This window comes from Orcinus orca, chromosome 2, assembly GCF_937001465.1.
Source record: "Orcinus orca chromosome 2, mOrcOrc1.1, whole genome shotgun sequence".
NCBI lineage: Eukaryota > Metazoa > Chordata > Mammalia > Artiodactyla > Delphinidae > Orcinus > Orcinus orca.
In genome coordinates this window covers 152,180,120-152,204,633 of record NC_064560.1, presented here as the reverse complement: position 1 = coordinate 152,204,633, position 24,514 = coordinate 152,180,120, and the positions used below count along the sequence as shown (strand labels likewise).

General features: G+C 42.7%; 1 protein-coding gene across 4 annotated transcripts in view; it reads left to right on the top strand.

The window, feature by feature from the left end:
- PYGL (glycogen phosphorylase L) overlaps window positions 1-24,514 on the top strand; it is a 79,750-nt gene that overhangs the window by 28,361 nt on the left and 26,875 nt on the right. For all 4 annotated transcript variants that reach the window (XR_007475693.1, XM_004285592.4, XM_033416245.2 and 1 more), the window contains exons 7-20: window positions 15-97; window positions 4,728-4,871; window positions 5,375-5,467; window positions 6,162-6,308; window positions 6,646-6,809; window positions 7,283-7,397; window positions 7,975-8,076; window positions 8,211-8,358; window positions 8,461-8,519; window positions 8,625-8,766; window positions 10,650-10,857; window positions 12,156-12,290; window positions 12,712-12,778; window positions 16,318-16,490. Coding sequence is in view for 3 of the 4 variants with exons in the window: in XM_004285592.4 (XP_004285640.2) it covers window positions 15-97; window positions 4,728-4,871; window positions 5,375-5,467; window positions 6,162-6,308; window positions 6,646-6,809; window positions 7,283-7,397; window positions 7,975-8,076; window positions 8,211-8,358; window positions 8,461-8,519; window positions 8,625-8,766; window positions 10,650-10,857; window positions 12,156-12,290; window positions 12,712-12,778; window positions 16,318-16,490 (1,780 nt within the window). In the remaining variant the exon portion in view is untranslated. The remainder of the gene's footprint in view (window positions 1-14; window positions 98-4,727; window positions 4,872-5,374; window positions 5,468-6,161; window positions 6,309-6,645; window positions 6,810-7,282; window positions 7,398-7,974; window positions 8,077-8,210; window positions 8,359-8,460; window positions 8,520-8,624; window positions 8,767-10,649; window positions 10,858-12,155; window positions 12,291-12,711; window positions 12,779-16,317; window positions 16,491-24,514) is intronic.

Genomic DNA, 24,514 nt, shown 5'->3' with positions numbered 1-24,514 from the left:
AACGTTTCCCTCAGTTAACGTTGGAGACTACATTCAGGCTGTGCTGGACCGGAATCTGGCCGAGAACATCTCCCGGGTCCTCTATCCCAATGATAATGTGAGTGATCAAGCTTGCTTTCTCAGTGGAAACAGAAGCAGCTTATTTCAGAAGCACCTATTCAGTAGCCATAAAGCACATACTTAATATTGGGTTTTTTCCTTCAGTGAGGAATAATCACCATATCTCTTCCTGAATTGTGTAGATTTCCCCTCCCACCCATGTAAGGAAAACGAATTTGTACAATTCATGAAGTCAGAATTGGTGTTTCGCCCTTGATTAGTGACCCCATCACTAATTGGGAGGCTCTGTACATGTATTTCAAAACAAAACCTGGCTATAAAAGATGAGGTGCAGTACAGGTGAAGCACTCCTTCCTTTCCAAACAGAAATTTCATCCACAGCATCAGAAGTCCCTGGAGGTGTCTCGCCTGTCCTCTTCCCCTCACTCATGGGTCTCCTCTGACCCAAGGCAAGGTGGGGTCATGGACCTCAGAATAGACCCAGGAGCAGACACTTGTTTCTTATGCCACTTATTTATCTCATTAAACTTTTTCTTATAGGTGATCATTCCAAAGTTTACACGAAAAATACCTTAGTTTAAGAAAAAAAAAAACACTTGGAACTGGATCTCAGATGACTGTTACGGATCTTTTTTTTTTGCCGTATGTGGGCCTCTCAACTGTTGTGGCCTCTCCCGTTGCGGAGCACAGGCTCCGGACGCGCAGTCTCAGCGGCCATGGCTCACGGGCCTAGCCGCTCCGCAGCATGTGGGATCTTCCCGGACCGGGGCACGAACCCGTGTCCCCTGCATCGGCAGGCGGACTCTCACCCACTGCGCCACCAGGGAAGCCCACTGTTATGGATTCTTAGTGGGTTAAAATATACTTAGCTCTAACTTCTCCATGAGTAAAATAATTTTCTGGACGCTATAATGATTTTTTTAAAAAAATAATAATCTCAGAAGTAAGCAAACTAGTACTCTGCTCCACAAAGATGTCCACAAAACAAGGATCTTGGGGACTAGGACATAAATGATCCTAAGACCAGATGTCCACTTAGTGTTAAACCCATCTCCAAGGAGGATTAAGTGGATTTGCTGCAGCATTTTTAGGAACTTAATGGTATGTGTTATTTTTCCTTTGGGAGAAACGATGTGGCTTCAGTACCTTAAAAGAAATCTGTAACTCAAAAGCAAAAGACTGTTTTGTTTCAAGGTCAATTAAAGTAAGAATCCTTCCAAGACTGGGGCCACACTGCCTAGCCAAACTCAAGCCTGCAGGATTGTTTAACTAGAAGGGGCTTGAAATTCATCCTCCTATCTTCAGTAGGGCCCAAACCTAACTTTACTTGGAAATAATCATCCACAACAATTGATAACACATATAGGTTAGCATGGGGTGCAAAGTTGACTAAATGCATTGGGCAGAAAAGGTAGCTCTCAGGGTTATGCTTGTTTTTAAGTAGAAGTTGATAAATCTTTTTCGTACTGTACCCACAAGAACAGACTCATTCCCTCTCCCCAACTTGGCCATAGCCCTATTTGTCTGTCTCCCAAGAGTCTCGCCCCCTGTCCTCACTCTGGAACTAACGAGATTTTTTTTTTTCCTTGCTTAAAATTCTTAAAGGCTTTTGCTTACCCCTAAGAGAAGTACAGAATCGTAGGTGTATCTTCATCTGTGTGGTCATCAGTTCTGACACAACCTCTGTGATCTTGCCCTAGCAATAGGTCCCAGCTGTAGAGGATTATTTGCCCTGTTCTTTCTAACCTCCATGCTTTGCCCAGGTTTCCTCTGCGTGCAGGGAATACTCTGGCCCTCTGCGCTCACCTCAAATTCCTACTTACCTTTCAGGGCTCAGGTAAAGAAATCACCTGAGTATTCAGGTCCCCAAAGTACTGTGTATACACTTAAATACAACATAAATGTTTTTAAAAACTGTCTTGTTTGATTTCAAGCCTTGATTATACATCTGTCTCTCCCCAGTAGTTTGAACTTAACTGAGGTCAGTGATTGTTTAATTAATCATTTATTTCTAGCACATTAAAAATTCCCTAACTCAATAAACATTTAAATTCATTGTGGATGGATTCATGTGCTTTTTTTAGAATAATGATTTCATTATATTTTTTACTATGAAACATGCTATTAGAAAAAGAAATATAAGCAATATAAAAAACTACCAAGTAAAACAAAAAAATTCCAAATTCTACCACCTATAAATTCCCATTGGTAATATCAATCCAGACAGTTTCCTATTAATGACTTTAAATTTTTCTTTTGGTTTTTAAACTTTTAGCAAAGTTGTACCTGCACATAGTTTAAAGAGAAAAGCAGCTCTCTGAGGCTTACTATAAAATCAGTCTCTTATTTCCCACTTCCCCAAAGCAACTACATCCCCTTGCTTTGAATTGCTTTCCTGGATACTTACCTCCATATTTCTAACAACATGCTGTTACTGCTGCTTCGTGATTTCCTCTTTTTACAATATTGACTCCCCGCTACTGAAGATGAGAGTTTAGCTCCCTTCCTCCCATAGACTTCCACCCCCACCACAAAAACACGTTTTCTATGCCCACTCTCTCAACATAATTACATGGTGATTTGCACTAGCTCTTCAGCTAGTGTTTACATTATTATGACGCTGTCAGTGCTACAGACAGCTGATCTGTGCACAATACATGTCATCGTCTCTTAATTATTTTTCCTTTCCTTAAAATGTTCTCCTTTCCTGGAGTTAATCATTGTTTTGTTTGTTTGCTTGGTTTTCTGAGTACTTTTCCCTAATTTAGCCTACACTCTACCCCAGTCGTAGAAATTTCCTCTCAATATATTCAAACACCTTAGGTATTCTGTTGACTCAGTCTTCTTGAAGTCTCTTCTGGATCTCTTCTGGTTGGCTGCTCCGCTGTCATCCTGGGATCTACGTTTCCCATTGTTCTGAGGACGTCTGTGCTCATATACTCTCGGGGATCATTTGTTTCCAGGATCCCACGTCTTGGTTTGCTCCCTTGTTTTGGTAGTACACATGCCTGGGGCTTCCTAGGAAAGGGTACAAGTGAGGTCAGTTTTTTTGAGACCTTGCATGTTGGAAAATGTCTTTATTTTTCCCTCTCATTGGGAGTTTGCCTGGATACTGAAGACTCAAAGTTTTTTTTTTTTAATCTCCTAGTTGTTGGTGTTGCCGAAAAGTACAGTGCAATTGGATTCTTGATCTTTTGTTTGAATTCTGCTTTTTTCCCCCTTTGAAAGCTTCTAGTCTCCCTCTCCCTCTTCCCCTCCCTCTGTCCCTCTCCAAAACCCCTCTCTCCGAGTGTACTAAAAGTTTTGGGGGGTGTGCTTTGGTGTAAGTCTGCTTTCACTTATCACGCCTGGGTACCCTTTCAGTCTGGGGACACAGGACTACAGCTCTCTGACAAACAGTCTGGAATTGTTAAACATCCTCAACTGGTTCTTTAGTCTTCTTACCTTTTTTCTTTTATTTATCATCTCTTTGTCTTCCTGCTCACGTTTTGGGCAATCACAACTCTCTCTTCCAATCTTCCTATTGGGTTTTTCACTTTGGCTGTCATGTTTTAATTTCCACGTAATCTTTTTTTGCTCTAGATATTTTCTTGAAGCATCTTATTCGTATTTCTTGAATACAATATCTAATCTATCTGAGGATACCGGTAGTATTCTTATAATCATTCTTTTCTCTAATCTCTGTTACCTCTAAGTTGGCTTTTATTATTTTAACATGTTTTAGAAGTTTTTCTTAGCTGTCTAATGGTCCTTAGCTGCCCACTGAAACTTAAGAGAAAGGTACCAACAAGTTTTGGGGAGCTCTGTACACTTGTTTGGGATTTATCTATTTGGCTTCCCTCACCTGTGATCTGCTGGGGCTGCTTCCTGGTGGAGTTCCTCATGTCCATGTCTTTAGGTCCTCCCTCCTGTGCTGGTCGAATTCCCTAGAGAAGACGCTTGCAGCTTCTCTCCTGGTGGAATTAACACTGGCTGCCTGTGTTCTCAAATTCAGTTGGGAGAGAAGACTGAAAGCATCAGTATTTAGTACATAAACTTTCACTGAGCCTCTTCCCCCATTTTTAGTATGGGATGGTACCCCTGCCTCCGACTTTACCTGCTGCCCTCCAGTCCAGAGACCCCTGTTATACCATCTCCAGAGAACAGACCTCCAGCTTCTGCCTGAGTTGGCAAAGGAGATTGTCCAGTTGAGGGAATTGGAGAGGAGGTCTGAGGCCAACTGCTTCTTAGGCTCCCCACTAACCTTTTACCCCCTCTTCACCCCTACTTCTGAAGGCACCCAATGCTGACACTTCTTGGGCCTTTTGGGAGCTTCAGTGTATACACTGGGTGGTGGTTCCTTTGGTTTTTCTCCACTACCAGGTCAGGATGCAGCTTTCCTGGATCTTCTGGTTCAGTTTACCATTTATCCATCTGTTTTTCAGCTTCTGAAAAGTTGTTGCTGTTGTCTTCTCTCCATTCCCTTCATCCTTTATCATGCCTTTTGTCAATCCCTTTACTGTCATTTTAGTGGAGTTTCAGGAGGCTGATGCTTCGCATTCAACCTGCCAGCTTCCACCAGACATCCCATGGGCTTTAGCCTTAAAGTCCCCTGCTAGGGGACGCCACCCATGTTCTGGCCACTCCTAGCAATGTGAGCCCTCTCACTCAGTCTCTCTGGCTTGAAGTTTTTTGAAGGGAAGGAGCTGAGACTGAAGCAGGAGTACTTTGTGGTGGCTGCTACCTTGCAAGATGTCATCCGACGTTTCAAAGCCTCTAAGCTTGGGTCCAGCAGGAGTGCCGGAACTGCGTTCGATGCCTTCCCAGATCAGGCGAGTATTCAGCCTGAATGCAGGTGGGAACAACTGAGGGCATCAGGACTTCCATCAGATTTACTCCTCTGTCTCCATGCTAAAAAAAATCTGAGTGTCTATATACCAATCAGAAACAGACTCACAGACATAGAAAACAAGCTTGTGGTTACCAAAGGGGGTGGAGGGAGGCAAACTAGGAGTATGTGATTAACAGATACACACTGCTATACATAAAATAGATAAGCAACAAGGATTTCCTGTGTAGCACAGGAAATTTACTTACCTATAATGGAAAACAATCTGAGAATATTTATATATAACTGAATCACTATGCTGTACGCCTGAAACTAACACAATATTTTAAATCAACTATACTTCAATTAGAAAAAAAAACTGAGTAGCTGCAGTATACTTAAAGCCTTCCGTAGAGGGCAGACGTTTTGTTCGGTGCACGTGTGAGGCATGGATGAGAACAAGGGCCTGGGCCGTCGGTGACCTTCACGTCGGTTTTCCCCTTGCAGGTTGCCATCCAGCTGAACGACACTCACCCTGCGCTCGCCATCCCCGAGCTGATGAGGATTTTTGTGGACATTGAAAAATTGCCCTGGTCCAAGGTCCGGATGCTTTGGCTTCTTTTTCCTTTGACTGGCCAGAATATCTGTGCTTAAGAGATTCTGCCCAAAGCGTCTTTCACAGTTTTTCAAAATAAGTCACTGTTGCTAACTTCCAACAATTAAAGGTAAACTTTGCCCTGGCGCTGACATGTCTCAGCTCTTACTGCTTTACAGGGAGTAAGACTAAGAAATAAATAAACACATTGCTAATGGGACACAGCTCAGTGGCTATATTATTAAGGCTTATATTGTGTTTGCCATTTTTGTGTCTAAAAGGATTCGAAATTGAACTCTCTAGCCTCAGAATACAGCTAGCTGAAGGTGTCTCCACTGATTTTAAACATACTTGGTACTTTCTCAGAACATGACTGAAGTTTTATTCCTCAAGTTTTGTTTGTTTAATAAATGAAAGACAAGTTAGGATACTAGAGAAGATTTATCAGCATATGCTGTCCTAAATTTTATCAGACAATTTACTGCTTTTCCTCCCCCTCCCTCCCCCCAAAAAAAACATGTTCCCATTACCTGGACCATCCAGGAACCTAGCGGAATTGTGTCTAACTGTATACACGCAGATAGAATTGTCCTGTTGCTGACGGGCAGGAGTTGAGGAAGTGTTTGGCCTGCAGGATGGGGCACACCTGCAGGCCGCCTTTCCTGCAGAGGCAGGCACTGAGCCCCCCTCTCCCCGCAGGCATGGGAGATCACCCAGAAGACCTTTGCCTACACCAACCATACAGTGCTCCCGGAAGCCCTGGAGCGCTGGCCTGTAGAGCTGGTGGAAAAGCTGCTTCCTCGACATTTGCAAATCATTTACGAGATGAATCAAAAGCATTTAGATGTAAGTCACTTTGACAGATTCATAACCCTTTTGAGAAGGAGGTCTAGAGATGTTAAGGGTGGCTGCAGTCTTCCCTCTTACCAAACCTGAGGCCCAAACATCTTTCAGTCATTGATACATCAAAAGCACTCAAGTCTGGGTGGGGCTCTGTTAATGACATCCTTTTGAAAATACTAACCTGGAGGGATGGCATCTCCCTAGGCATCTTCACTCCTCTTGGTGGGAGTGAAGTTTTACCTTTGCTCCATCAAAGGTTTTGGTTGGGAAGTGAATGACGTTATCCCAGGGTTGCTGGAAACCTGAGTGACCAGTAAGGCCTTTCTCTTCCTTTGCCTAGAAAATTGCTGCCTTGTTTCCTAAAGACGTCGACCGCCTGAGAAGGATGTCTCTGATAGAAGAGGAAGGAGGCAAAAGGATCAACATGGCCCATCTCTGCATCGTGGGCTCCCATGCTGTGAACGGCGTGGCTAAAATTCACTCAGACATCGTGAAGAACCAAGTGTGAGCCTCCACCCCTGTCGCAGTGGGTCTCACATTGCTCAGGAATAGAACGGTGCTAGCGAATGCAGGGTTGCGGTTGGAGATGAGGAAAGGCCCCGTGAAATATTTAAAAGTAATGTCTTCTATACAAAGAACCCTTCTCTAAAAGGAAAAGGCCTTCCTCTCTGAACAGGCCTAATTCTAGACTTACAAGAAAAAAAACAAAACTCTTCTGCTCAAAAGTCTGATATATATGTCCGTGCCGGGAAATCATATGAAGGTGATTAGATTGGATTTTTTCTTGTAATTATTTTGAATTGCAAATGGATTTCTATTTAGAATGACACCCATAGCTGCTGTCAGCCCCTCTCTCCACTTTTATTTAACCTTTCTAAGCCTACACTCTGCTCCTTAGATCTAACCCTGAACTTCATCCAGCATGCGGGAACCTGCCGTTCCAGCCACGTTTAGTGATGTGTCTCTTCCATCTCCAGATTCAAGGACTTCAGTGAGCTAGAGCCAGACAAGTTTCAGAATAAAACCAATGGGATCACTCCAAGGCGCTGGCTGTTACTCTGCAACCCAGGACTGGCAGAGTTAATAGCAGAGGTAACGGGGAAGTGCCGAGGGAAAGGGGGTTTCTGACTAGAATTCAAGAGGCAGAGAGTGTGCTTATAACTTGCAAATCCAGTCTGCAGCAGGGCCTGCTTCATCCCCAAGCCAGTGGCCCGTGCAACCCCACAGGGCTCCGCACTGGTTTCGTTCTCCGCCGTATCCAGCTTGAAATTCTTGATTTCAGAAAAAAGAGACCCCACGCATTACGCAGCTGGCCCTGGTGAACAGTGCTCATACGACACACAGATGGTACCCCTGTTTAATAAAAGAGGATAACAGACATCCTCTAACAGGACCTTTGTTTGTCCTCTAATAGTAACTAGTAGAACCTGGGTTATTTGTCACTCTTTTTAGGTAGATTTCCTGTTTTTAACACTTAATACCACTGAAGGTATAGCAAGTGTTCTTCCCACACGGCGTTTTCAGCATCTCCTGTGAATGAAGCCATTCTGTGTGCTGTGGGGTGCGAGTGTTAGGGGCGTGTGAGCCCTTGCCACAGACTGATAGAAACTGCTCATGTGGGCTTGACTGCCTTCCCTGATTCGAGTCACCTTTTCCTTTAAACTGAAAGAAAATCGGAGAGGACTATGTGAAGGACTTGAACCAGCTGACGAAGCTGAACAGCTTCCTGGGCGACGACGTCTTCCTCCGGGAGATTTCCAACGTGAAGCAGGTGAGGCTTCCCGGTGTGGACGCTTTGCCCGGCGGCACTTGCTTGGAGGGTTCATGCCCCACTCTTTAAAAACAGACCACCCACCCAATGCTCCTGAGTCCAAAGGGCCCTGGCCCCATGCACTGTCTCAACAGGAGAACAAGCTGAAGTTTTCTCAGTTCCTGGAGAAGGAGTACAAAGTGAAGATCAACCCATCCTCCATGTTTGACGTGCAGGTGAAGAGGATCCATGAGTACAAGCGGCAGCTCCTGAACTGCCTGCATGTGGTCACCATGTACAACCGTGAGTCAGCCCTGCAGCCCCCGACCAGCCCCCAGAGGTGGAGCTCTCACCACCCTGGCCATCCTCCGTCCTCCGTTCCATCCCCTTCTCCATCTTTTGCAGGCATTAAGAAAGACCCGAAGAAGCTATTCGTGCCCAGAACAGTTATAATCGGTGGCAAAGTAAGTTGCTTCTCTTCCCTGGGTACCTGGGGGCTCTTGTCTCTTTGGCCGTTTCTCCTCTTCATCATGCCTGCATTCTGTCATGTGTCCACACCCTTCCCCAAGGCTGCCCCAGGATATCACATGGCCAAACTGATCATAAAGCTGATCACTTCAGTGGCAGAGGTGGTGAACAATGACCCCATGGTTGGAAGCAAGTTGAAACTCATCTTCCTGGAGAACTACAAAGTGTCTCTTGCTGAAAAAGGTAGTGCTGTCCTCACAAACCATGCGGGGCCAGGGCACGTGCTAGGGATGGATTACGCATTATAGAAAAATGGAGCAGCTGACCTCGGGAGCCAGTGACTTAGGATAGAAGGTGTCACTCTTAGGCAGAATACGACCCTAAGCTAAGAATGTTTAAGGTGACCCAACTGACACTGAGATGACTGTCCCCAGACTCCACATCAGAGGTTACATCTGCGAGCCCATTTTCCTCTTCTCAGCTGCTCAGGGCTGGGTGTTGGAGGAGGTGGCCCTGAGGTTTTGGTAAAGTACAGAGCGTGCTCTACAAAAGAAAAAAAGATCTTCAGTTCCCAGCCCCAGTTCTGCAATAGAACACCAGTGCCCCAATCCCCGGATATTCCTCTGGTCACTCCATGGAAAGAAGGGCTGTCATTTGTTCATGTGGCAGCAGGGAATGAGGGCAGATGTCAGGCTGCCAAAGCCCTAGGCTTAGACGTGCCTCAGACAGGCGCTCAGAGCAGGCGTGGAGTTCCCATGTGGGGACAGGCAGACTGGCAAGAAGCCAACATCCCTTTCTTTTCTTATTTGCATCACAAAGCACCACCCACATGCAAATGCCAACTGTGTGTTCGCCCTTTTCCCAAATTGAAAAGGGACCTTTCTCTTTCTGAGGTGTTTTTGGGTCCTCTGATGTTACAATTTAAGAACTGTCTGCATAAAGGAAAAAAGAGCCAGATTTTTATGGGCGCAAATGAAGATATGTCTAATCCACAAATAAGCTCTCAGAGTAAAGCAGGTCCTGTGCTTTGTAGTGGAGGCACCGGAGGGATGCTGCAGGCAGCAGGAACTTCTGTGTGAATCAGACTGAAAGGTCTGCCCTGGGCACACCTCAGTTGCCTGTGGCTTATTTCCCTGCAGTGAAAGCGGAAGGAAGGTGGTAAGGAGTGGAAGGAATGGCACAATCCAGTTTCCTCAGATTGCAAAAGAGGGGTCAGGGAAGATTCTGAGTTTTAAGGATCAAGAAAGAGAAGTTTAGATATATTTTATAAAGTTATAAAATAGAAGAAATAAAAATAAAACCATAACAAAAACTGAAAGGAAGAAGGGGGAGAAGAGAAGTGTAAGGTTGATAAAAAATTAATCAGCCCATCCAAGAAAGAAATGGAAAATTTTATTTGAGCCAAACTGAGGATTATAACCCAGGAACAGCAGATCAGAAAGTTCCAAGAACTGTTCCACCCATTAGAAGTCAAAGCAGTTATATAAGTTTTTCGAGACAGGGGGCTCTCCATTGAATGCTGTATTGTTGACAGTTTACACAATCCAGATCTTCAGGTACAAAGTGGTGGGTCATTGTGACCCCTTACAAGATCAAGAAGGAATGTTATCTTTTAAGGAGTTGTCTTGTTGGTGCCAGGAGAACGTTGCTCTTTATGGCTGAGTAGATATTTCTGCTGATGGGGAGGTTTGGTCCATGCCTAATGCAGATACACAATGCACAGGAGAAGGCAGAGAGGAGGCCAAAGGGCAGAGAAAAATTTTCACGTTTAACTTTTTCTTGTCTTGCCATAAAATAGGAATTTTACTTCACAGTAGCGTCGACTTTTATAGCAGAGAGTCAATAGATGCTCTTTAACGTTTATAGACCAAGGAAGAGTAGTGTAAGCATAGAGTTATTCAGCACTGTGGCCATAACCACCAAGAAGCACATCAGAAAGGGGCAAAAGTGGTTGCCAGAGTCAAGGGGAAGCGTGAGATCCATCCTGCACCATTTGAATGTTTATCTTGATGTACACATACTACGTTAATGATTAGAACAGGCCAGCTAGGTGAATGCTTGGGTACCGTACAAGCGGATCCAGAGAGACGGGATCACTAATTCTGTCACTAATGCCTTGCTTGCAGTCATTCCAGCCACAGATCTGTCGGAGCAGATTTCTACCGCAGGCACCGAAGCCTCGGGGACAGGCAACATGAAGTTCATGCTGAACGGGGCCCTGACTATCGGGACCATGGATGGGGCCAATGTGGAAATGGCTGAGGAAGCCGGGGAAGAGAACCTGTTCATCTTTGGCATGAGAATAGAGGACGTGGCTGCTTTGGACAAGAAAGGGTGAGAGAGCACTCCTGCTTGTTGAGCAGGTATCCCCCCAGGAGGGTACCTGCCCGCCCAGGTGTCCCATTGAGGCAGGTCCCATGAGAGTGACAGCAGAACATCTCCCATGAGTCCGGGGACCCTCCTGACCACAGATTAGTCTTGTTACACGCGGCAAGTGAAAGTGAACGGAGCTTGGGCACAGGTACATGGGCTCGTTGCTATTTGTTATCAGCCATGGCAGAGCTGGCCTCGTGAGCTATTCACTTCTCCACATCTGTGATCTTTACTTTGATCAAAACACTGAACCAGTGTGTAGTTGAAGTTTTTGCCTATTATTTAAACCATCTAGTGTTCCTTTAAGACCTCAAAGAGATGGACTAAAATGTGGTAGATGATAGGCCTGGTTGTATAGAAGCACCCAGAATGCTTGTTCCACTTAATATCTGAATAGGTTTATTAACCTGGATTCAAATAAGAAGTAAAGAAAGATGCTGCTCAAAGGAGGCAGAGCGATCACAAAATCTGGAGGCTGTCAAATATACTTCCCAACCCTTGGAAGTAAAGTTTTGTTCAGTAGCAACAAATTTGGGAATCTGTGGGACCAAAGAGCAACTGTCGGGGACCTCCCTGGTGGTCCCCGCCTTACAATGCAGGGGATGCGGGTTCGATCCCTGGTCAGGGGACTAAGATCCCACATGCTGTGGGGCAACTAAGCCCGCGCGCCACAGCTGCTGAGCCCGTGTGCCACAGCTGCTGAGCCCGTGTGCTGCAAACTACAGAGACCACGAGCTCTGGAACCCGTGCACCACAACTATAGAGCCCAAGCGCCCTGGAGCCTGCACACCACAGCTGGAGAAGAGAAAACCCGCCTCCACACTAGAGAGAAGCCCACAGGCCACAATGAAAGATCCCGCGAGCCGCAACTAAGAGCCGACGCAGCCAAAAATAAATTAAAGAAAGAAAGAAAGAATAAATCTTTTTTAAAAAAAGCAACTGTACGACGCTTGTTTAGAGCCATAAAGCCTGCTTTGAAATGAATCTTACTGTATTTTACCAGATTAGGCTATTGCTCTGTGACTAGGATTTTTATTATCTACTGTCCTTAGTGTCTTTGGTTACAAGGAACTAATCAAATTTAGTTGGGAAAAAAGATGTCAGGATCTAGTTAAGTATTATTTATACCCTGTTGAACTCTATAATGACTTTATAAATGCCATATTTCTGAATGCATTTTTCACAGCTAATGTAGCGTCCAGTGTGTCATTAACAAACATTAACAGAACCTTTTCTCATCCCCCGCCCCGACCCTACAGGTATAAGGCAAAAGAATATTATGAGGCTCTTCCAGAGCTAAAGCTGGCCATCGACCAAATTAACAAGGGCTTCTTTTCTCCCAAGCAGCCTGACCTCTTCAAAGACTTAGTCAACATGCTATTTTATCATGACAGGTGAGTTCCCACAAGAAGATGGTGCTGTTCGGGCCGTGGAAAGGGGATGAGAATATCTTAAACCAACTGCAACACATGTAGATTAGCATAGATCTGTGATCTGATAAGCTAACGTAGACTTGGAAAGGAAAATTAGATATTCTCCACTAACAATGCAAGGAGAAGACTTAAGAATAAGACCCACAAATTTGGTATTCTTTTTCTCCTTCCACGGGTGTACCCAACTTTCAGATGCATCCGTGTGATAACATTCTCACGTGTGGGAGGAAAGGTTGAGGGCTGGTTGAAACCCTTGTGAATAGAAGTGTCAGACTGGTAAGCCAGCCATGCCTGACATTAAGCAAAAGCGAATTTTGAATGGAATCTTAGCACACATCTATTAATGAAGCTTTTTGTCTTTTCCTTCTAATCACAAAAAAAGGTTTAAAGTTTTTGCAGACTATGAAGCCTACGTCAAGTGTCAAGAAAAAGTCAGTCAGCTGTACATGGTGAGTACATGGCCGAGACTTACAAAGGAAACCAGTTTACGGTTCATTAAAATTTTGGTTTCTTTTTATTAAATCTAAATAACAGGGCCCCACCAACCAATCAAAAATGGGAAGTGAGGCAGCTCTTTAGGTTTTTCAGATCAAAACTTAACTGTTCCCAAATTCAGGCAAAGGTTGGCATTTGACATTTCAGTTGCAGTTGTAGGTTTTTTAATATCCGAGTAAAAAGTCACAAATAATTCAATTTTTATTGAGCACCCACCATGCAGCAGGCATATCCTAGAGACTAAGAGTATAAAGCGAAATTAAATACTCACTTTACCCGCTCATTTATTCAACAGAGAGGCACTGGGGCATTGGATGCCTCCATGGCAGGCCATGCTGGGCACTGAGGCCCCAGCATGGACAAAGCCAAGGCCCCTCCAGGAGCCTATTTAGGGCTGGGGCCCTTAACCAGAAGTGCATCAGAATCACCAAGCAGTTTTTTCAAAGTACAGATGCCCACCGCCCTCTAAGAGATTCTGACCCAGTAGCGGGTGGGACCACCATCAGCATTTGAAAAATCTGCTAAATTGCCCGGAGATGGAAACAACCTAGGTGTCCATCATCAGATGAATGGATAAAGAAGATGTGGCACATACACAATGGAATATTACTCAGCCATAAAAAGAAACGAAATTGAGTTATTCGTAATGAGGTGGATAGACCTAGAGTCTTGTCATACAGAGTGAAGTAAGTCAGAAAGAGAAAGACAAATACCGTATGCTAACACATATATATGGAATTTAAGAAAAAAAAAGTGTCATGAAGAACCTAGGGGTAAGACAGTAATAAAGACACAGACCTACCAGAGAATGGACTTGAGGCTATGGGGAGGAGGAAGGGTAAGCTGTGACAAAGTGAGAGAGAGGCATGGACATATATACACTACCAAACGTAAGGTAGATAGCTAGTGGGAAGCAGCCGCATAGCACAGGGAGATCAGCTCGGTGCTTTGTGACCACCTGGAGGGGTGGGATAGGGAGGGTGGGAGGGAGGGAGACGCAAGAGGGAAGAGATATGGGAACATATGTATATGTATAACTGATTCACTTTGTTATAAAGCAGAAACTAACACACCATTGTAAAGTAATTATACTCCAGTAAAGATGTAAAAAAAAAAAAAAGGAAGAAAAATCTGCTAAATTGATTCTAAGGCTGAACCTTCGTTTATCGGGAAAGGACTGACCCCCTTAGTATTTGAAAATTGTAAAGTAAGTTCCTCTCCTGGATTACCCATGGAGTGGTGCTATATGAATAGAATATAAATGTATAGAAAGAGGGGAGGTTTCACATTTGAATTTAAAAAAAAGAAAAAGGAATGAAACAAAGAGAGAGAGAGAGAGGGAGGGAGGAAAGAAGGAAAGAAAGAAAGAAAAGAAAAGAAAGGAAGGAAAGGGAGAGAGAGAAAAAGAAAAGAAAAGGGCTAGAGCCACATGAGTAACCCTTCATGTGCAAAGTCATACATCTTTACCAAAAAGCCCAGCCCTCTAGGTACATTTAGTAAATATATGGAAAGGCGATCATCTCTGATAGGAAAGACTTGTAGGGAACTGCAGAAACCACAGAAGAACAGATACAGGAGGAGGCTGGCCCTGTGCTAAGACTCCAGCTTGGGCTTCTTGAGGTAGCCGTCCTTGCCCACACAGTCTCCATTTTGGCTCTCCAACTAGAAAGCCATTATAGACCAGACCAGTGGGAACACATAAACTCTCCACCTCCTGCCCTCTGGACACATCAGTCACTATTTCCGACAGAAACATACTGCGCTAACATTTCTTTCTATTCCTTTCCCAAAGCCAGGTGACAAGGTAGTTCCCATAGTCATCCCAGATATCCCTTTGGGGTTTTAAAACAGGATCACTCAAGGCCTGTGCTGCTTTACAGCATATCCAGCCCCCCAAAAGTGTATATAAACCAGAGTTTTATATACTTCCCAAGGAGAGGCAGTGCTAGATTTAAGCAGAGTGGCTCACTTCCTGCTCCCTGAACACTGGAGAGGGCAGCCACATACAGCCTCCAAGAACTCAAAGATAGAGGAAAGAAAATGGCCCCCTCTAGCTCCTTCCTCTTGATCTCAACCCATGCTTGTTATGTAGAAAAGCTGTATAGGAAAAGAAACAGAAGTGAAACAGAGCAGGAGAGGAAAATATGAGTGAGGGCATGCACACATGTGAATGTTGGTTTTGCACAGTGGTCCCTTCTGTTAAAATGATGGCCCTGATCCAAAGGATGCCCACCTAGAAGGCCAGCATTCTGTTCCATCTTCCTTGTTCATTAGTGCAAACTGCAGCTTTTACTCTTAACAATAATTGTATTGTTGAAGCGTAGAAAACATGGCCCACATGGTTGGAAAGTCTAGTCATTATCCCTTTAAATAAAGAACGTGAAGAGAGGAAGCTTTTATTCTCTTCTTATTTTAGTAAGTTTCCAAAGTCTGAATAAACTAATTTCAGACTGTGTTTTAGTTTTTCTTTTAAATGTTTATAATTCACTGCTGATTGTTTTCAAATAACATTCTGGTCATTTCCATAGAACTCCTTCTCAGAGTTCTTTACGAAATCACGAGGCTCTAAGTAGATTCTCAGCTGCATAGCACAGGGAGATCAGCTCGGTGCTTTGCGACCCACCTAGAGGGGTGGGATAAGGAGGGTGGGAGGGAGACCCACCAAAAGGGAGGGGATATAGGGATATACATACGCATACAGCTGATTCACTTTGTTATACAGCAGAAACTAACACAGCACTGTAAAGCAATTATACTCCGATAAAGATGTTAATAAAAAATAAATAGCTTCTTACACTTTTTACATAAAATTATGAGAGATATATATTTTATTTAGATATATAGATGTATATTTTTTATTTAGGATAAAACCTTAATTGGTCCTGTTTTCAAACCCCAGTGGAGTATTTGGGATTCAGTATAAACCTATTGGAGTATCTACCTTCTGAAAAAAACAGGAAAAGAGAAGTCGGTGAATAAAGTCTCCCATGGGACTGTTTGCCTGCATGGTAGCTAATGTTCTAGAGTAGTGTTTTTCGAGCTCTGGCTGTGAGCCACGGGATAAATTTCTTACGTGGCATCTAGCAGACAATGAATGTTAGTCTCTTCCATTCCCCCGTAGTTTAAAGGGAGATGAGGTATCTTCGTTCAAAATGAAGCATGGGAAATAAGGCTTACATGCCAAAACATTGTAACTATGGCAGAAATTACCAATTAGGGTTTCTGTAAGAGTGAAAAATACTTTGTTTTTCATTTTAGAGAAATATAATCTAAAATAGGAGAAAAGCACAGTCTGCCCTGTCCAGCTCCCAACTGTGGAACAAATGTATTTATGATTCATTACAATTTACTCCTGTCACTTTCCCCATAAATTGTACTTGGATGTGCTTGGCCTGATGTTTGTCATACAGCTTGTTGGGCACTCAGGCCCTGAGCCTTAGATGCACGTCAATTTAATTTAATTCAATTAAACAAGTATAATTCTTGTTTACAGAATCCAAAGGCCTGGAACATCATGGTACTCAGAAACATAGCCGCCTCAGGGAAATTCTCCAGTGACCGAACAATTAAGGAGTATGCCCGGGACATCTGGAACATGGAGCCTTCTGACCTAAAGATTTCCCTGTCCAGTGAACCCAGCAGTGGGGTGGACAAAGCCAATGGAAAGTAAGTTGTAAAATGTCCTGAGAAAAAATAGCTTCTTACTGGACTTCAACATTTTCACAACATTCTTTGATTTTGTTTTGTTTTATTAAATAATAATCTAGTTAAGTATCTCTGGGAATTGGGAGGGAAGTGTATGACTATATTAGGGCTAAAAATACAGTGTTAATTTCCAAAGGCTACATGAGTGCCGAATCTTACTATTTTATAGCAGATTGAATAGCATGCTAGGACTTTCCCCAATGCTATTCAGAAAGCTAGAAAACAGCTTGGAACTTTTTAATGCCATTTAAATTAACTAAACTGAAATACAAATTATTTAACTACATTGGAGCATCTTTCTTGCTACTGCTTGCTGTCTAGGTGCAGATCAAAAACCACCTTATCCACAGATATCCCCAGAACGTTTGGTAACTGTACATTTTTAGATGGGATCAAATTTTTACCAAATTCTGATTCTCCACAGTGAAGCTTTGGCATGTTCCACAAAGTAGACTATGACAAGCTAAACAAGAACATTCCATAATGCCCAGCGTCTGTGCTTTCCCTTACTAAAATGGCAGGTGACTTGTAGAAATGTCAGTAACTTCAGCTCACCCAAGCAGCCCAGTACAGTTTTACATAAGAAAGATACACCACAAGTGGTGTTTGGACCAAGTCTTTGCTCTCCGCTGTACTCAGACGTCACGCCCACTGCTGGCTCAGGAAACCTCTGCAGGAAAAGGACTTAGATGAGCTCACATGCGTTCCCCACCTCATGGTCTAAGTAAACCAGAGCAGCCCTCATTGCATTTAGCAAAGCAGATCTTACCTCACGGTTTTTAACCGTGTGGTGCCTTTACACAGGAAGGTGTGTTGGAGGCCAGGAGGAAAGATCACCATCTTCACCCTCTCTTTGTTCCTATATGCATTGTGTGCAATTTCATAGAGCTGCAAGGGGCAGAAAGACAAGGACTCAAAGGCTGATCATTGAAGCAGTTGTTTTCCTAGTCTAATTTTCCTAAAAGGGTATGGAAACAGCCAACTTAAGGAGTTAGTCCCATTAAGTCAGAGATATGGGCACCCTGCATATCCCTGAGTGGTTGCCTCTACAACCAAGGAGCTGAAAGCTGCATAGCTCATGGAACAGTGGCAACAGTGTATTGTATACACCAGGCAGCACAGCAATTCAGGGGTGCAGAGAACCCCTTATAATGTCAGAGACCCTTCTTTAGGCCCTAATAAAAGTTTGGCTGGCTGAGAAAATGGTGAAATTAGTATAGTATGTTTCTGTCAGCCGCTGAACTTAGTTTACCTTTTTTTCCAAATTCCAAAGGCACCGTTTTGTCATCCTCACCATGTATGATAAGAAGGGGAGAAGACAGGAATTTAACACTAGGAACAAGTGGAAGAAAAGCTTTCAGTTCAAGAAATATACATTGAGATTTCTCCTCTTCTAAGTTAAGGCTTTAGCAAAACATGAGGTTTGCCCAAAATAAAGGAATGCTCTTTCCATCCCTCCCAGGAAATACAACTTCATATATAATAAGCTTCATATAGTGACTTTTTTTTCCTCCAGGCAAGATTCTTCTGTTTACTCATACAATTTACTTAGCTTATTTGATTTAATTTATTCCTATGTGATTTTTGAAAATAAGGAACAAAAACATTGAATTTGTACAGAATTAGCAGAACCTCACCTTTTCCTTATTCTGCCTTATTTCATAATATCTGGAATGTTTTAATTAAACGAAAACAAAGTAAGTCAAACCAAAAAATAACAAGAACTACCACAGGACCAAGGAGAACGCTTTGTAGCAATTTGTTTACATTTCCCCATAAATGTACAGGATGGACATGAGATCAATAGGTTTGATTAGCCTCCTGGTCAACTTCCTGTCTGGTAATTCGAAAAGGCTATGACATGAAGGATGACTAATAGTACTTCCCTGTCCCCTTCCAAATTCTGATACCATCCACCCCTGCCACAGTGACTCGCTGTTACTCCTGAGGATGTTAGATCCCTCAAGTGTGCTGAAATAGAAAAAATACCGATAACGACTGCCTATTTGTAGGCACTCGAGATTCTCCAACTGTGAGAGGCTGACTTGCCAGATGCTAGTCACTGGACTTGCTGTTGGGGTATTCGGCTGGATGGTGTACGGATTTTGGTTACATGGGGAATAAGACCTAGAACTCAGAGATTCCTCCAAGGAATGCTAGGTTAGACCGTACAGGACCTTTCAAGGGTCCTGAAACACCCTAAACCTACAACTCCCTTTATAACTTCAGAGAAAGTACTGAATTGGTAAAGTCATTAAATTAGACATAAGGATAATACCAAATACTAAAAATTTGTAGATACTGTAGATACCTTACCCCAAATCCTAGTGCCCATCTAAGAATTCTCATCTACTCATTCAGACTGGTCATCTCCGCATTCAATAAGTCACATGATAATTACCCACCAGAATCCTATAGATATAGTAATAATGGACATCTTTACGTCATTAAGTTACTTTTCATCACTGGGGAAGACTAGTTCGTCTTTCCTCAGGGCATCCATAACCGTGCTTAAAAATCCTGGAAGTTTCCAGTAAATCTATTTTTTAAAAAGGAAAAAAAAATTGAAACATGGCCTATAGCTATGTCATTTGTTATAGTTTCCCACTATGAACTGTAGTAATATAGAGAGTAGTGAGTTTCTAAATATAATAAACTTTTTTTTGGAAATATAACTTTTATGTTTTAAAAGTAATTCATGTTATTGTAGGAAATTTGGAAAATAGAAGAAAGAAGAAACAAATCACACATAATCCCACCATCCATAGGTAATCACATTAGACATTTTGTGGTTTTTACTTATCTTTTTTTAAAGTGCAAATAGCACCACTAACTTATTTCTTCATACTCATAAAGGAGCAGTGATACGCATAATCTAAAAATTGCTTCTACAATGAACTGCAGAATAATTAAGTGGTTTAGTTGGGGAAAAGAATATTCTGATTAGTTAGAAATTCTGATAAAGTATACAATACAGAGATAATTGGTTTTAAAGGATTTGAACATTACAAACTCTATTGAATATGATTTAATATTGCAATGTTTTAAAAAGGCATTTCAGGTTTTAATAATGACCATAGGACTCCAAATATAACAATTATCATTCTAAACATACTGAATTTCCTCATTAATGGAAAAGTCCAGTAAAAAGAATGCTAGCTAAATCAGCTCTTGCCATATTTTGATTAAGTCGAAAGGTAAATTAGCTTATATGCCCTAAAAACATCCATTTCAACTGAGAATGAGGAAAGGACATAAACCCTGAGCCAATACTGCACCTTCCTCAAACTTTTAACCCTGCCTCTAAACTACTCCCAAGTCCATTCAGTTCTCTCCATTTGCACTAATCACCCAGCCTAACCCAGCCCTCATCTCTTGCTTGGATTACACCAACAGTCCCAGGTGGCTTCCTGTTCCACCCTCGCCCTGCTGTAACCCAGTTCCCACAGGGAAACCAGAGTGATCATTTTAACGTGCAACTCTCATCACATCCCTCTTTTGCTTCACATCCTTCAAAGGCATGTGGATTAAACCCAAGCATCACCTTGGCCTTGGAGGCCTTACAGAATCTGGCTACAGCCTCTGTCGCCTATCACTAAGCCCACTCCTCTCCACCCCCAGGCCCTGCTGTCTTCTGCTCCTGGAACATGTCAGCCTTGATCCCACTGCAGGGCCCTTGCCTTTCTCTTCCCTCAGCCGAGACCTCCAGATTCTGCCATGACAACTGGCTCCTTGTCATGCAAGTCTCAGTTTAGATGATATTTTTTCAAAGAGGTCCTCCCCTAACTAGCCATGGAACCTTGTCCCCCCATCACCTCCCAGTCATTCCTTTCACATCATTTTATTACCTCTACAGCACTTCTCACTATTCAAAATCCTCTTATTGCATACTTGTCTTCTATGTGCCTCTCCAGCAACTATACAGACTTCATAGGAGCTTAGACCACAACTTTCTTATTCCGTGTGGTATCCCCAGAACCTAGAAAAGTTCCTGGTACCTAATAGACACCTGATAAATATTTGCTAAAGAAGGAATGTATCGACTGTGCAAATATCCCTGATGTACACTTTAAGCTATTATCTGTCATTTTCATCTCAGTGTGACTGAATTTCATTCAGAGTTTATTCCTTGGAACAGATTTACAAAGACAAAAGACCAACAAAGTATATTATGTGTATTCCTCTGCGGTGCTGAGCAGGGAGGGGGGTGCAATGTAGTAAGTGGGACGTTGCCAAGGGAAGGGAGTGGGTACAGAATAGGTAGGCTGGGGCCATAAATGCAAACGTCTGCTTCGCAGTTTAAAAAGAAAAGAATTATGTTCAGGTTCAGTGTAGATGCAAGTTTTAGATTTCTGCTTGTCACTGCTCCTTTATGAGTATGGAGAAATAAGAGTTAGTGGTCATTGCCCCAGCGCTATAATATGTCATTTGCTGTAGTCTCCCACTATGAACTGTAGTAATAGAGAGAATAGTAACTTTCTAAATATAAGGACCTTTAAAAAAATTTTTTTTTCCTGATTATAAACAGGAAATTCATGCCTGGTAGGGAATTTGGTAGGGAAATGGGTACAGAATATGCAGGTCGAGGTCAGTAATGGCAAACTTCTTCTGCTTCACAGTTTTGACATGGGCCTGCTGCTTGCAGAAACCTGCGTGGTTTCCCAGGGTGTGTCTGGCCTGCATTTTTTGCGTGGTCTCACAGCAAATGACTCGCGTTCGGGGACAGTCTGGAAATCCCAATACTGCTTCTCTTTCCCTTCCTTCCTTTGCCCTCCTCTTACCGTGCTAAGGGCAAGATTTCTTGGTTTTCTCTTTCCTTTGTCTTCTGGTTCTGCTACCCCTGGAATCAGGACTCCTCTGAGGAGAATTCAGTAAGAGAAGCCCTTCAGCAATTCATCTCAAATTCCGAAGGCATAAGGAGAAAGCGGGCCCCAGTCAGTCTACTCCCCTTATCCCTCACTCCTCTCCAGCCAGAGGTGCCCCTCGAGACTCACAGGTCAGACCACCCCTCCAGCCCAGACCACAGCGAGGGGCTCCTAATTGGTTTCCCTGGCTTCAAATTCCGCCAGATAAATATTCTTAAAATACCAGATACCTGAAATCTGCTGTTACAAAGCTTTGGGAGTGGAACACTACCTATTTAAACAGACAAAAATCTCCTATCTTGGCTGTAAGCCCATCCGCATCCGGCCACAGTCTTTCATCCCAAAAGCTGCGCACCTCCATCTGACTGCCTGGAGTTAGGAAATGCAGGATCGAGTCCCGTTTCCTCTCTATAGGGTATGGGGCAATTGGGCGAGCCTTTAAGCCTCCATTTCGCTCAGTGGAGGCAATGGTGCCAAACTCAGAGGTGCTGTGAGGATTTAAAAGAATGACGAGTGTGAAAGATCTTATATAGAGGTCCTCCGTGACTCTCAGGTATTTCATAACATAATCACCCCATTCTGGCCCCGTGCCTTGGCTCACATTCTCCCCTTCTGTCTGTGTTTTCTAACTGCGCTCCCTCGCCTTCAAGACATGAGCTTAGATCCTGTCTCCCTGTAAGTCATCATTGGTCACACCTGCACACAAGACCCTTCTCTTCCCTGAATTCTCCCTACCCTGGTATTATTGTTCTGGGTCCTCCCCTAACACCTAACTTAGTCTACTGTATTATAGAAAGAGTGGAAAAAAGGAACAAGCATTTGTTGAATGCCCATATTTTTGCATGATTATTTTACTTAATTCAACCTTCACAACAACCCTATGCAGTACCAACCTCATTATAGAAATAGGAAAAATACAACAAAGGGAGATAATTTACCAAAGTCATAATTGGTTAGTGGCAGAGGCCAAATTTGAACCCAAATCCAAATCTGTCTAGCTTCATAGCCCATGGTCTTTTTCCACTATGCTGAGTAATGAAATCGACTCCCAGGTGATACTCGGAAATCCACATCATTACTTTATACCCCCCGTTAATTTCCTATCTCCCCAACTAGACAAGAAACGTCTTGAGGGTAAGGACCTATGCCTTTCACTACATCCGTGTCTCATCCCACCTACACTTTTTTATTCAACAGTACTGTTCAGAGTTATGGCACTCCACTGATAATAAAAATAGCTAACGGCCATTGAGTGCTTACTCTGTATCAGGCACTATCGTACATGCTTTTCATATGTGAATCTATGACAACAATCTTGATAGACTCTGATTACACCCATTTATAGATGAAGCATTAAAAACAGTTAGTCCAAGATTACACAGCTGTTAAGTGACACCCCTGGGGAAAAAAACCCAGAAAGACTGACACCAGAGCCATTGTTCTTAAAGAAAATATTTTTAAAACGTTTCTGTGAAGGTATCAGAGACCTACCAAAGTAATGAGGTCTTGAGTGGCCTGGATCCCAGAGAGAAGGGAAGCCTAGTGAGGTGAGCCTGACACTCAACACACTTTCCTCCCTGAGACAACTGACAAGTCAGAAGAAAGCCAGAAAGTAGAGGCAAAAGAACACAGAACAGATGACACAAATAGAGAACAGAGAGAGTAGATTTAAGCCTAAATAATATCATAATTACATTAAATGTACACAGACTAAATACTACGATTAACAGACAACGTTTGTCATACTGAAAAAGAAATCAAAACTGTACTATATGTTGCTTACAAAAGATATATATTAAATATAAGATTTCAGAAAAGTTGGAAGTCAAGAAAGAGAAAATGATATATCATGCAAACACTACTCAAAACAAAGGTATATTAATATTGGACAAAGTTGACTTTATGTTAAGAAGCATTGGGACTTCCCTGGTGCGCAGTGGTTAAGAATCTGCCTGCCAATACAGGGGACATGGGTTTGATCCCTGGTCCAGGAAGATCCCACATGCCGTGGAGCAACTAAGCCCATGCGCCACAACTACTGAGCCTGTGCTCTAGAGCCCGTGAGCCACAACTACTGAGCCCACATGCCACAACTACTGAAGCCCATGCGCCTAGAGCCCATGCTTCACAACAAGAGAAGCCACTGCAATGAGAAGCCCGTGCACCGCAACGAAGAGTAGCCCCTGCCTGGCGCAACCGGAGAAAGCCTGCACACAGCAATGGAGACCTAACACAGCCAAAAAATTTTTAATTAATTAATTAATTTTTTAAAAAAGTACCCTTAAGATGCCTTCCAAGATTAATCGACAGTTTATAAACTTGGGCCATATGTCCCCTCTAAGAATCTTACCCACCCCCCTCTCATTTGCTAACATTTCTATGGAGGTATGACTATAAGCAATCGAGCATCAAACATGGAATGAAATTATAAAATTAGGATCATATATACAACAGATTAAAAAAAAACACATCTTGTCAGTCAATTCTTTATCTTCTTGGAAAGATCATCCTCTCTACCTGGGATGCTGTGTAAAAGCATTCAGCAACTTCCTTGAATTCTCTAGAGACTTCCTTCTCATAAAATAATGAAAGATGTGGTTGACATTCATAGGGCTGAAAATGATGTATGAGAGGTTTGTTTTCACTTTAAAAGGAATAATAAACGAACAAACCTAAGTCAAGTCTATCTATGAAAAAATTATAAAAGATACGAGGTATAGTTAGTTAATGGGGAAAAAAAGCTTTGGCTCAATCTATTAGAAGGAAATAAAAGGACTACAAAATCCAAAAGCCGTTGTGCCCCCCTTTAATAGCAACGGGCTAATAACCTATCACAAGTTAGAATAACTTAGAAATATATAAAACTAGTTACGAAAAGGAAAATTGTTAATAAACGTGTGTGGAAACAACCTACACTTTGACATCTTGTAAAGATCTATCACTCACCTTTAACAAGGGATAATTGATACTTGCAACCCATATGTTGGTAAATGGAGCCTCCAAGATAATAGCATCAACTGGAAATCCTTGAAAAGAAGAAAAAAGAAATAACTCCCCTATTATATTTCAATACTGTCTTTCCTAAATAAGGGATCTTCAAGGTCTTGTACATGAACTACC